General features: G+C 44.8%; 1 protein-coding gene across 2 annotated transcripts in view; it reads left to right on the top strand.

Annotated features, from left to right (window-relative positions):
* The window catches only part of DCX (doublecortin), a 72,566-nt gene extending 61,415 nt beyond the window's left edge, over positions 1–11,151 (top strand). The window contains exons 5-7 of one of the 2 annotated variants that reach the window (XM_042480355.1): positions 3,975–4,097; positions 7,253–7,347; positions 9,947–11,151. In XM_042480355.1, coding sequence (XP_042336289.1) covers positions 3,975–4,097; positions 7,253–7,347; positions 9,947–10,003 — 275 coding nt within the window. In that variant the 3' untranslated portion in view covers positions 10,004–11,151. Of the gene's footprint in view, positions 1–3,974; positions 4,113–7,252; positions 7,348–9,946 lie in introns of both variants that reach the window. The other variant, XM_042480354.1, reaches the window with a different exon arrangement.
* The last annotated feature ends 1,555 nt before the right edge of the window (positions 11,152–12,706 follow it).

The following is a 12,706-nucleotide window of genomic DNA, read 5'->3' as shown; positions in this document are numbered from 1 at the left end:
GATGCAGAGCTAATCTCCACTTCGAGAAATCTTGGTTTTAACTTCTGGTTGTCCCTGAAATTCTGCAGATGTGAACATTCCCACAAAAATCAAACCCCAGATTCTGAGTTTCACATTTGGAAATGATGACATCTAAGGGACATTTCCTGTCCTGCTCTGCTTTGCTTTTCAATGAGAACGATGCAATGTCTGGAATTAAACAGAGAGAGAGAATATAACACATCCTTCCCCTTGGAATATCCTGCTAATTGGGTTGCACTGCCCTGTGCGATTTCAGCTTTGTGCGCTATGAGGAAATAGGTGGCTGCCATTGTCAATCAGGCCCAAATGTAGCCAAGCATATATGCAAAGAGATACTTTAAACCATGGCTGTCTTGGCAGTCGCCTAGCCCTACTTGAGCAGTCCCCACATGTTATCATCTAATGGGCACTGACAGATTTGCCACAGGGCAGAAGAGGTGGTCTCATTAACAGTGGCAACATTATATTCTTCATGGGAGCTGCAGGATCTGTCTCGAAACATCATCCTCATTAGATCCATATGGAAGCATTTTGCATAAGATACTTTGTCATGTAGTGCTCTTTTTTAAAACGTCCATTGGTCTGTATTTTTATAATTCAGAGGTCAGCAGCACAACATTTCCAAATGTTTCAGGCTGTAGTTCCCATAATCCCTGGTGGTTGGCCATGCTAACAAGCCTATGGGAGTTGCAACCCTAAATATCTGGCAGGCTCCTGGTTATCTTGTTGATGCTGTGCACCTTCAAGTCATTTCTAACTTATGGTGACCCTAAATCAAACTGTTGGTGTGGTTTTATTGGCAAGATTTGTTCACGGGGGTTTGCCATTGCCTTCCTCTGAGGTTGAGAGAGTGGGACTTGTTTATGGATTGGGGACTTACTCTAATGGTTTTCATGGTTGAGCAGGGCAGAGTAGGGGTTTGAACCCTAGTCTGTTAGAAACATAGTCTACTACACCAAGCCAGCCTTTACTTCTTAGCAAGATTTGTTCAGAGGAGGTTTGTCACTGTTTTCCTCTGAGGCTGAGCGCATGTCACACACTGAGTTTCCATTACAAAGTAAGGATCCAAACCCTTGTCGCCAGAGTCCTGGTCCAAAACTCAAACCATTACACTTACCTCTGTTCAAAACGTAGGCCTCACTCTTTGCATTTCTTCTGCTGTATGCACTAGGAGACATACAGTGGTACCCCGGGATACGAAATACCCACGTTACGAAATTTCCGGGATACGAAAAAATCCCATAGGAAATAACTGTTCCGGGTTACGAAGGTTATTTCGGGTTACGAAGAAAATTTTGGTGCTTTTCGGCGCTATTTCACACGAAATCGCGGCTTTTCCCCATTAGCGCCTATGGGTTTTCGGCTTGCGAAGGCTTTTCGGGTTACGAAAGCGGCGGCGGAACGAATTAATTTCGTAACCCGAGGTACCATGCAAGAATGCACACAAATTTGGGTGTGCAGCCTCTTTTGAACCAGATCACAGCCTGATGCAGAAATGAGATGAAATGAACGTAGCCTTCCAAAAGTCTGAAAGCTATAGAAACCCAAACGGACAGATTCATCCACCCTTTGCTGTAACAGGGGAGTCGAATTCATATTTTAGCAGTTCTCACAGCTCCAGGGAAACTCTCCGCATTGGAAAGCCATTCGAAAAGAAAGTCTGACAGCACAAGTTGACAGGGAGCCCAGCCTGTGGTGTCTTGAGTCCAAAGACGTCCAGGCATTTTGCCAACTCACGACACTGGCGCCTGAAGATGCTCTGAGCTCTCTCTTTCATCTCTTTTTGACATTTGTAGAAGATGCAGAAAGGACTGTCCGGTGTGAGTGTGCACGACGTGTGATGTAGGAGCTCATTGCGTTCCCAATGTATGGAGGAATATGGCCGTCTGGCATCTGCGCAGCCCTGCGGCCTGATGTGTCTCAACAGATGTTTGTGCAACCAGGCCAGAAGAGAAACTTGGGTCCATAGTTACCTTTCTCTCCTTCATGACATGCGGAAGATCAAAAGCCGCCTGTTGAAGTCAAAAGATGATGAGGAAGTGGGAGTCTCTGTGGCAGCTGGAATGTCAGCTGCAGCCAAGCAGCATAATCCGCACCTGCAGTTACAGCGATAGCAGTGGAGGAATGGCCATAAGGACTGACAGACAGTAACTGGCATCCTTTTATTGGCATAAGTTAACCCTATGCCCGCAGATGTCTGTTTTTGGTTATGGATGAAATTTGTACTCCCTTTCTCCCCTTGCAGCTACCAAAGATGCCCTTTGCCCCTCAGACCTACTGTAGATCTAATGAAGACTCACCCACCCCCATGGCTATAACCAAACGCAAAGCTATTCCAAGTTGAACCTCCCTTATCCAAAATGCTTAGGACCAGAAGTGCTTTGGATTTCAGATTTTTTTCCCGGATAACATGTACACTGAACTGTCAGAAAGCAAAGGTGCCAGTATCTCACCCAACAATGTGGACTATTTTGGATTTTGGAGTATTTCAGATTTTGGAACTTGACACCTTGTCACCATACCCACAAGTTTTGTATCTCTATGACGATTCATATACTGTAATCTAAAAGTCCTTCCTGGGTGACACTTCACTCCATGCATCTGAGGAAGCAGACCTAAGTCTATGAAAGCTCATGCTACAACTACTTTTTAGCACAGTTAGTCTGAAAGGTGCTACAAGATCCTTTTGCATACTGATATATCCAGACTTGGGTGTGGTACAGACTGCGCAAAAGCACCGTGCAGGTGCCAATATTAGGGTTAGGGACCGCACAGCAACCACACGGTCCCTAACCCTAATACATGCCGGTGGCGCAATAATGGCGGCATCCCATGTACACAGGCGCTGCCATTATGATGTAATGGACGCATAGCGCCTGCACATCGTGCTGCACCAGCTATGTCACAAGTGTGCCATTGGCGCACTCGCGACGTAACTATGGCAAGCGCAAAAAGAACCCAGTTTTTCCAGGTTCTTTTTACTCCGGAGTGACGGCGTGCATTTTGGGGCTGCGCTGTCCCTCTGGAGTAAAAACTTGCGCATGCAGACCGCCGTTTCGCGGTGGTCTGTACTAGGCCTAACATACCTATGTCTCTGAGTTATCTCCTTTTTTTGTCATTGCTGAAGTCAGAATTCTCTAAAAACGTTGTGCAATTGAAGAGAAATTCCTTCCCTCAGTAGAAAGCAATGCTGGGGAACGATGGATTCCGCTTCATTGGCAGAAATTAACTTCTGTCCCAGACAGACCAGAATCTGAATAAAATGGAGAATCTGAGCTTAGTCCTTGTATAAAATAATATACTTTTCTAAAATGTCTTGGGGCACTCATACACTCTGCATATGTTGGAGTAACTGCTTATCCAGCTAACATTTCTAGCAGATGTTTAGACTATATTTCCAGGCCAGATGGCTAAATTGGCCTTCTACAGACTTCCTCTATGAAAACAACCCAGTCTTTATTCATTGCTGTCAGAAAGCCTTTAATACTAATGTGCTGGAGAGGATGGAGATATGCAATATGTCCATTTGTTTGTTTTGGAGAGAAGTCCCTCAAACTAAGTGAGGTGCACAGTTCAGTACAGTACAAGAAAATGGAGAGCTCCTTTGGGTGGGGTCTCCTTTGTACAATGCCCATTGGGTTGTTGTCCTTTGCAAGCTCTACTGGTTGAATGCATGGGTGAGATCCTGAATAAAGTGAGTGCAGTGCTTTGTCCACATAGTTCTGTGTTCTTCCTTGCTCTAGTAGCCGCCAAGTGTTTAGGTACAGTTTACCAGGGGGGTAACTCAGGAGATGAAGACACAGTTGGCCTCAGTTGTAAGGAGAAGGGAAATGAGGGTGATCTCCCAGGTAGAACATGGCCTCCTTTCTCTTCCCCTCCAAGGTGGGATCAGTCACATTTTAAAGCAGACCAATGCAAATGCTTACTCTGTGTGGTTTGGTTTGGTTCCCCAGAGTGCCGAGTAATGAAAGCAAACCCTCCAACTACTCCAGGCAGCAAGTCATCTCCAACTCCACAGAAGAGTTCGGCAAAGAGCCCCGCTCCTGTTCGCCGGAGCAAGTCCCCAGCTGATTCAGGTAACCATCAGGATGGTGAGTGATTGTTCTTTTCCCAGCTGGTAAATGTTGGTTCCTCATGGATCTGGGTGACAAGTTCATACCAAAAGTTGTTGAGCCCCACTTTTCACTTTCCCATTTGCTCTAAGCTAGGATTGGCTTTATGCCTCCCCATGATTTCATGTTATCATGAAAACTGTTGTGCATCACTGGTATGGGATAAGTTTTCATGAAGGTAAAAGATGAAACACATAGTATATGGCAGAAAAAGCATTCCAGTCCTGCAGGTGATGAGTTCCAGCATCCCCACACTGCAAGTGATAAAACTAGGCTCCTAAGCAACTAAAGCCCTTATCACACGGAGGCTTACCATTGGTAAAACATTCCTGAAGCTTTCCTGAAGTGCTAAGGTGTGATAGCCGGTCACACTTCTAAATCGTCATTCAGGCGTCCTGCTTCTCTCCCATCTTCAAAGCGTTCATGAAGCAGCCATTTCTTCAATAACGGGAACTTCTGTCATTGAAGAAATGGCTGCTCTGCAAATGCTTTGTCGACGAGAGAGAAGCTGGATGCCTCAATGATGATTTAGAAGTGCAACCGGCTATCACACCTTTGCACTTCAGGAACGTTCTACCAACATTTTAGCGATGGTAAGTGCCTCCACATGATAGCAGTCTATGTTCTATTCAGGCTATCAGGTGGTAAAGGCTCCAACTCCTTTGGGCCAGATAATGGTTGCTCCAGACCACCGACATTACCTGTGTCTCCAGAGACAGGACCACCCTCAACCTGAGCACCTTGGGCCAGTGGTATGCCTGTGTTTGGTGTCACCCAGTGCAGGAAAGCAGTGGGGGTGGATTGCCCTGCCATCCTCCTTCTCTCAATGCCTCTCTTGCCTGCCCCATAGGTGTCTGATGTTCAGGGGAGAGGTGCTGCAGTCTCTGATGGCCATTTGAGATCCAGTGCATCTGCTGGGGTTAGGGTAGTGCTGTGGCTCCAGGTGGCCATTTGGGGTCTTGCATGTCTGATGGGCAAGTGAGAAAGGGACTCAATACCCTTTCTTGCTTTCCCAGCTGCCATGCATGCCCCATTGGGTATACACCCTCCTCTGGATGTCACTCAGTGCATTCCGCACCCCTCGCACCTCCTCTGGTGACGCCACTTGGACTCATTCACGCTACAGAACCATGATGCTCTTATTCCACGTTAACTGCTGTGGTTCCATCCAATGGAATCCTATACAGTTTAGGGAAAGAGAGTCTGAGCCAGAGCACTATAGTGCCTTACCAAAATATCAGTTACAATATTCTATAGGATGGCACCATGGCAGTTATAGTGGAATGACAGTGCTATCAGCGTGGGGTATGGATTGAGCCTCTGGTCTTCCAAAGAGACTAGTTTGGTTATTGCAATCTGCTTGGCCCCAGAGCGTTCACAAGCGATCCGCTGCAAAAATGGATTGTATCCAGAAAAAGGGAGAATACTCTTTTGAATAATGGAGATGCTGGGAGCTAGTAAAATATTTAAAAGATGATTGCATAAGGCTGCCTCCAAGTGATGTAATTATTCTTACTTCCAAATGCTTTTTGAATCATAATGGCCTAATAATTCTTCTATTATTCCACGCACCAATCTGAAGTCGTATCCAGATAGGATCAAAGCTCGCCTCCTTCGTTCTACAAAAAAAAATGAACCATAGCAGCATATTTTAATTAGACACATGTCTCATCCCAGGAAATATCCATGCAAAATGGGAGTATGCAGAGAAGTGCGGGTAAATGGATTATCGGAAGCTCAGGGTTTTACATTGCGATCCCTTCCCTATCAAATTGGCAAATAAAATGGACCAATATTAACAGCTATTCAAAGAAAAGTCCCCCCCTCCAAAAAAAAAATCTGTCTCAATGGTCCCTTTTTGGCGCTGCTGCTTCACATTGCAATTGAGGACTGTTTGTGACCTGGTTTGGTCTTCTGTTCGCACATTCCATGTCACAAACGCTCACTGGTTCTGTTATTATATTCACACCAGCATACACACAGATATGTATCTTTGGCACAATCCAGTGTGAAACGACAGTATGGTGAATCCAAATGAGTCCGTCGGGTTTCATTGTGTTCACATTGGAGCCTGCTATAGCAGGAGGAGAAAGGTGCGAGAGACCTATCCAAACGTATCCAAAGAGCAGGTTGGCTTTGTGCCCTTCTTTGTCTGTCTATACTATAGTTTTCTTTGCTATGTTGCTTTAAGAACCATTAACATTCCCATGCCTTTTGCAACTACCGGAGGGGAAGCACATTGATTTTAAATTAAAATATGACCTTCTCCAGCTAGTGTTGAGCAAGCTTTGCTTTATTGGGGGAAGTCTGGTCCTGCCAGCAAGACTCTGGATGGGAGTCTCTTGCTCCTGGTTTCTCTAATAGTTGGACAGAGAAATTAAAGCTGATCAATGAAGCTGCAGGATGGAGAAAAATGGCTGCAGAATGTCAACCAGGCCTGGGTTCAGAGCAATCTGTAAGGGTCCTTATGATAAAAGGATATGTCAAAGGAAAAAAAATGCAAAGGGCAAAACTATATCACTGTTTAATGCTGTAAGCTGAAAGCTGCATAACAAATGGGTAAGACCTTACACTGCACGCATGGAGCATGATGCGCTGCGTGCATATTTCCACACCACTTCCCTTAGAAGTTGTCAGTCCTCCCTTTGGGCACTATTTTTTCCTGCCTTTCTTCTGCAGAAATAATCCAGATTGACAACACTTTAATGTCCATGACTCAATGCAATGGGATTCTGGGATGTGCAGTTTTGTGAGATACTTAGCCTCCTCTGTCAGGGACCTCTGGGGCCACAACAAACAACAAATCCCTTCACATAGAGCCATGGTGGTTTAAGTGGCGTCAAACTGGATTATTTTCTGCAGTGTGGATGCAGCCTTAAGAACAACTTGTGCTCTAGTAGCAACAACTTTCGCGGAAAGCAAAATAAATGCAAGCCGCCGTGATGATAGAAAAGCACATCGCTCAAACTGGCATATCAGAATTTCAATTTCTGTTTGTGTATTACGGGTTTCATAAATGGTCAGGTTGTGATGAAAACAAGATGGGTTTGTGTGTGTGTATGTATTTCAATTTCTGGGTTGTATTCTCTCATTGCTGGTTTCTCTCTTTCTTGGGGTAGCAAATGGAACATCAAGCAGCCAACTGTCCACACCCAAATCGAAGCAGTCCCCCATCTCCACACCAACCAGCCCAGGGAGCCTCCGTAAGCACAAGGTATTACGTTTCTTATACCTCACTAAAACTCCTATCTGTTCATTGCATGGCCAAACCTCCTACTCCTACTTCGTTTGAGGAAGGGGGTCGATTACCTGTTACTGATGTTTGGAGCTGACATGAACATTTATGTTTCTGCTCCCATAGTTCTGCAGCCCAGTTTTAAGGATTGTGCTGGTGTTATCTAGAACATTTTAGGACCAGAGCTTGGAAACATTAATATTTCTATAGTTTTTTGTGGGTTTTTTGGGCTATGAGGCCATGTTCTAGAAGAGTTTATTCCTGACGTCTCACCATCAGCTGTGGCTGGCATCTTCAGAGAATGCACCTCTCTAGAAATCCCTAAAGATGCCAGCCACAGATGCTGGCTAAACATTTGGAAGAAACTCTTCTAGAACATGGCCACAAAGCCCAAAAAACCCACAAAAAACTATGAATCCCTTTGGTGGTCAGAAGCTACCAGAAGTTGACCACCGAATCATGCTGGAGGACCTACAGAGAAGTGTTTTCTGTAGTAATCTCTAGGTCCTCCAGCACAACTCTGTGGTCAACTTCTGACAGAGTTGCACTGGAGGACCTAGAGATTCCTAGAGAGAACCTGTTCCTCAAATACACAAATAACCAAATCTGCAAAAGTCAAAGCTGCAAATGTGGAGGGCCAACTGTATGTTTTAATACCCCCGAAAGTGCTTTGTGTAAAATCCAATGCACAAGCATGTATTTTTTGCAACGATTTTGCACAATTGAACTTTTCACAAAACAAGTGTCAATATGGAATATGGGAAAACAAAAGCCAGTAAAATGCATGCAACACTCCTAACAGTGCCCCAGCGGAAAAAAACATTTGGAAAGGTTTCATTCTCTTCTCTGAGAATAATTGAGGTCATACATCCTGACCCACTGACTGTTTGGCACATTTTATTATTTCTTTATGTGGAACGACCACAGATGCTTGCGTAGACAGAAACAAAAGTATTGTGTAAACTGGCCATCAGGAAATCAGCAGGAACCTTAACTGAAGGCAGCAGAAGATACAATCCTTTTCAAATCCTCATTGTGGTTCACCACCATTGTTCCAGCTGGTTTTTTGTAAGGATGCTTTTTCCCTCCTTGGCATCATCCTAATGAGATACAAGGCAGTCACACCCTGGGGATCTTTTACAGCTTTCTGAATGACCAGTAACAAAGATGTTGGTTCAGGAGCAAAAGCGCTCCTTTGAGTAGATGCTGGTGATAACAGGAGACTTAAAAGGATGGCAGTCAATGCAATGGCCCTGTTTGGAGCTGTTTAGCTGCTTCCGCCACAAACCAGTTTCCTCCAAGTTTCCTGGGGCTTCATCTGAATGGTGGCTTTGATGAAAGTGTAGTGGGAAAATGCTCTGGGACACATGAATGTTGCTGCACTCACCAGCAAAGCCAAAAGGAAGGTTTGGATTCTTCACACTGTTCATCTACCGACTTTCATCATCTCTTATTCATATGGCACCTCATTGTCTCAGCCGTCAAGTTCAGATACAAGAAGGTGCAGTTTTTAAAGAAGGTTTTAGAAGAAGATGCTGGAAGCTGTGGAAAAGGTCTATACTCTGGCATCCTAGGTCCTGTCTGCACTGGCCAGGGGCAGCCCAGATTCCTGGCTCCGAAGCAGCTTTGATCTCCCCATGTTATCTTGGTCCTCTATTCTGACACCAAGTAGCTGTTTCCACATGTATCCCACTGTGCCACCCAATGTGTCTACCACTGTGGGGTGTTGCTTCACTCTGAGTTCAAAACAAGGCATCCAGCCATGACCACATGGCTGAGTGCCTTGTTCTGACGTTACATTGAGTGACCCATGGTGGGGGTGGACACACCAGGTGTCACAGTGGGACACATTTCAGGCAGCCACCTGGTGTTGGAACGGAAGACTCTGGATCGAATGGGAAGACCTGGAGCAAACAGGAAGGTATTTTAATGCATGTTAAGAGGGGTATACCCAGTTTCGGGTGCTGAATATCTGGTACGTCATCCAGTCTGTTTGGTCCAGAACTGGGGATTTGGCCCATGCATTGCCCATGCTCCCAACCAAGAGGGTAGGGGTAGGCCATTTTATTTGGTCCGGATGCATTTTTAGAAGTCGGAAGCTTCCGTTTTCAAAAAGGGGCCTCGGAAGCAGCTTAGAGGACCTGGGATGCATCCAGGATGAACCCAGGTGGCGATTCGGCAGCCATTTCTGTGTGATAGGGCCCAGCTGCCTCCCAAATTAGCACTGAATTTGGGAAAGGTAAGCCACTCTTTTAACCCCACTCAATAGGGTCCTATGGTTGAGCAAAGATTCAGAAGCTGATCTCTCCAAGTCCAACCCAGCATTCAGACCACTACACCATACTGACACTTCTGTACCGCTTTACTTTGAGGCTCTGAACAGGGCAAGTGGAGAGATCTTGGTGCCAAGGCCTGCCAGACCTAGAATGCAGTGACACAGCCAAGAGGCCCATTGACTGGTGCATTCAAACAGAATTAGTTGACTACAGAGATCTGCTCCAAACTGCCAATGCAGTTCTTATCTGACTCCCGACTAGGCCTTCTGGAGGAGTTAACACTTTTCCCTTTCTTCTTACAGGACTTGTACCTGCCTCTATCCTTGGATGACTCCGATTCCCTTGGGGACTCCATGTAAAGGAACCCCGTTCCCTGTGTCCGTAGTACACACTCTGTTTTAGATACCGCAAGCAGTACTTCTGCCAAAATGAAGCAGAGAGGTCACTGGTGCTTGCAAACCAATCCAAGGACACAAAAGTTATGTCTTTCTTTATTGTTATTATTTTTCCTTTTCCTCCTGCGATTTTTCTCCTGTGTGCCACAAAGTCAACATCTCTCCACTGATGGAGGTAAAGGGATGCCAACCATCTGAGTAACTTCATAGGAAAGGCAGTGACCATTGTGGGTGAGAGGAAGCCAGTGGGTTCACGATCCCATGCGCTTCCCACATCTTCCTCCACATCTCTTCTTTTACTCTAGATGGCTTTAGACCCAGTAGCGTTTTCCTTTTTACAAGTGTCCCTTTAACCAATGTCATAATTCTGTCTGACGGTCAAGAGGGAAACAGGTCTAGCCACCAGCACATTTTCTAAATATCAATGGATACCAGCAACCCTGCAAAAAAACCCAAGCCTGTTTCCAAAGTGGTGCCCCCAAATTTAACACTTGTCCCCTGACCTTAATTTATTTAATAGAGATAAACCCATTACTTGGATAACACTTGTCTTACGTTGTCTGCGCAAGGAGCATTGGAGCATATGAAAGACATTTAAAAAGCTGAGTGTCATAATGTTACTCAGTCTAAACTGGGCCCTGGGGCACATTTTAATACTACACCAGGACAGATTAACTGTCTGGGATTTTAACAAGGGTGTATATATATAAGACTGGTAGTAAAAGCCAATCTGGTTAATATGAAGTTACTTGAGTCACCGGATGGTATCTCTCTATCTCTGCGGAAATGGTTAATGCCTTGTAAACAGCCAACACTGAAACACTGTGAGCATTTTGCTTTCAGCTCTCTTCACCCCTCCAGGTTCTCCTTCTTCTTTTTTAATAGCAAACAAAAAAAAATCACTACACTTTTATAGAGGGAAGCAAATACTTTTAGAAAAGAGTCAGTATTTCAGGCTCCTTTTTTTAGAAAAAGAAAAGCTGGTGACTTTCTTTTGCTTAAAAGAAAAACAACCCCAAATTTAAATACATACAAAAAAAAAAAAGTCATTCCAATAAATTGTTATGAAGCCACTGCCAAAACGACGCCAGGATGACTGAACCAACAGGGAAGGGCTTGCATGGGCAACCGACGTTTCAATCGATTCGGTAGGGTTAACTTTTTGGGTGTTTTTTAAAACATTGTTATACTTAGGCTTTCCGTTTTTCTATATCGCAGCAATCCTTGCAAAGAGCCTGTCGAACTCTTAGGATGTTTGAAATTTTAAATGATTCTTTCTATCTAGAAATGACCCGTTCTAACAGAATGAGAGGCTGAAAGGATCTTTTCACCTTTCGTCACGATCAATGCAAAATCCACAGCTTTTGTACAGAACTGGCCATTTTACCAACTGATACATCTTGCCTTATTCCTTGTTTTTTTTCTGGAATAAACTTTTGGTACGTTGGCAAAATGATCCAACCAGAGCAATACCGTACAAGCTAACCTTTGGGGCTGTGTTTATGCTCTGCTTTAGATTTCCTTGCAACCTGTTGTGCGTTTAGAATGTATTGAGGCAACTGTGGGTTTCTTGGCCTTCTTTAAATCTCATTTTGTGATTTTTGTGGGTTTACATTTGTGAGCTGCCTTCGGCCCTTTACACAAAGTGGAAAGGCATGAAGGAAAGAAACTAAGGCTAATCCAGGAGTAATGCTCCTTATCACTGGGCTACTCAACATGGAAAGAGCCTCTGACTATAGAGGAAAACTGAGCATGGCTGTTTCTCAGAATTGTTATGTGCTGATCGGTGGTTCATCCTTGCATCATTATCTTTTTACCACTGGCATCTTTGAGATTCATATGGTTGACAATGTAAATAAGCCAAGACTTTATGACTCTATGTTTCCATTCATATGTGGATAGATGGTTTGGATTTACCCAGTTCTTACAGTTAATAGATACCCTTCCTCAGAGCTAGTACTGCTCTTTCATATGTGAAACCAAACCATAAGATCTAGAGCTCCTGAGCTACTATGTTGTTGTTTGGCCTACTATATCTAAATGTCACATCAATAGAGTCAGCATTCATGTATGTTCATGGTCAGATCATTCGTAGAGAAGATGGGCCTTGAGGGCAAAGCACAGGGACAAAACTCTAGTAAAAGAGTTTTCCGTCGCGTGTTGGAAATCTGGCAGATTTGTCGTATGAATTGGAGCAGGTCTCTTTCGTTTCTTGGTGCCTCAGTTTACCTTATCTGTCAAATAGGGACAGTAATACTTCTCTACCTCATGGGGAGGGATGGGAGGTTGGCAAGCGTGTCGTTTTGTGAATGCTGTCTTAATACTTCTGGGTCAACAGGTGGGCAAGTGCTATTTGCAATCTCCCAGGGGCTGGTGTTGACAAAGACAACGGTGTTTCCTTTTTTTGGCAAGTCCAGCAATGGCTCCCTGGGATTCTCACCTAGAAGGCACTCTCGCCGGATGGTCCTGACACTATGGCCATCAGATCCAGAAGCAGGGAAGTCCTGTAGGCTCACTGATCCCTCCCTCCCATAGCAGGCAATGGGGGCACTGTACCTCTATGAGGCTCTGAAGGGGGCAGAAATGTAGCATAGGTTGTGACCTGCTAAAGCCAACACTCCAGTCCCCCTGGAAGTATGCTTTGCTTGTCACAGTGCAACATTCCTC

The sequence above is a fragment of the Sceloporus undulatus genome, chromosome 7 (assembly GCF_019175285.1).
Source record: "Sceloporus undulatus isolate JIND9_A2432 ecotype Alabama chromosome 7, SceUnd_v1.1, whole genome shotgun sequence".
In the NCBI taxonomy this organism is placed as follows: domain Eukaryota; kingdom Metazoa; phylum Chordata; class Lepidosauria; order Squamata; family Phrynosomatidae; genus Sceloporus; species Sceloporus undulatus.
The sequence above is the reverse complement of the archived record's forward strand: the minus strand, read 5'-3'. Positions and strand labels throughout refer to the sequence as shown.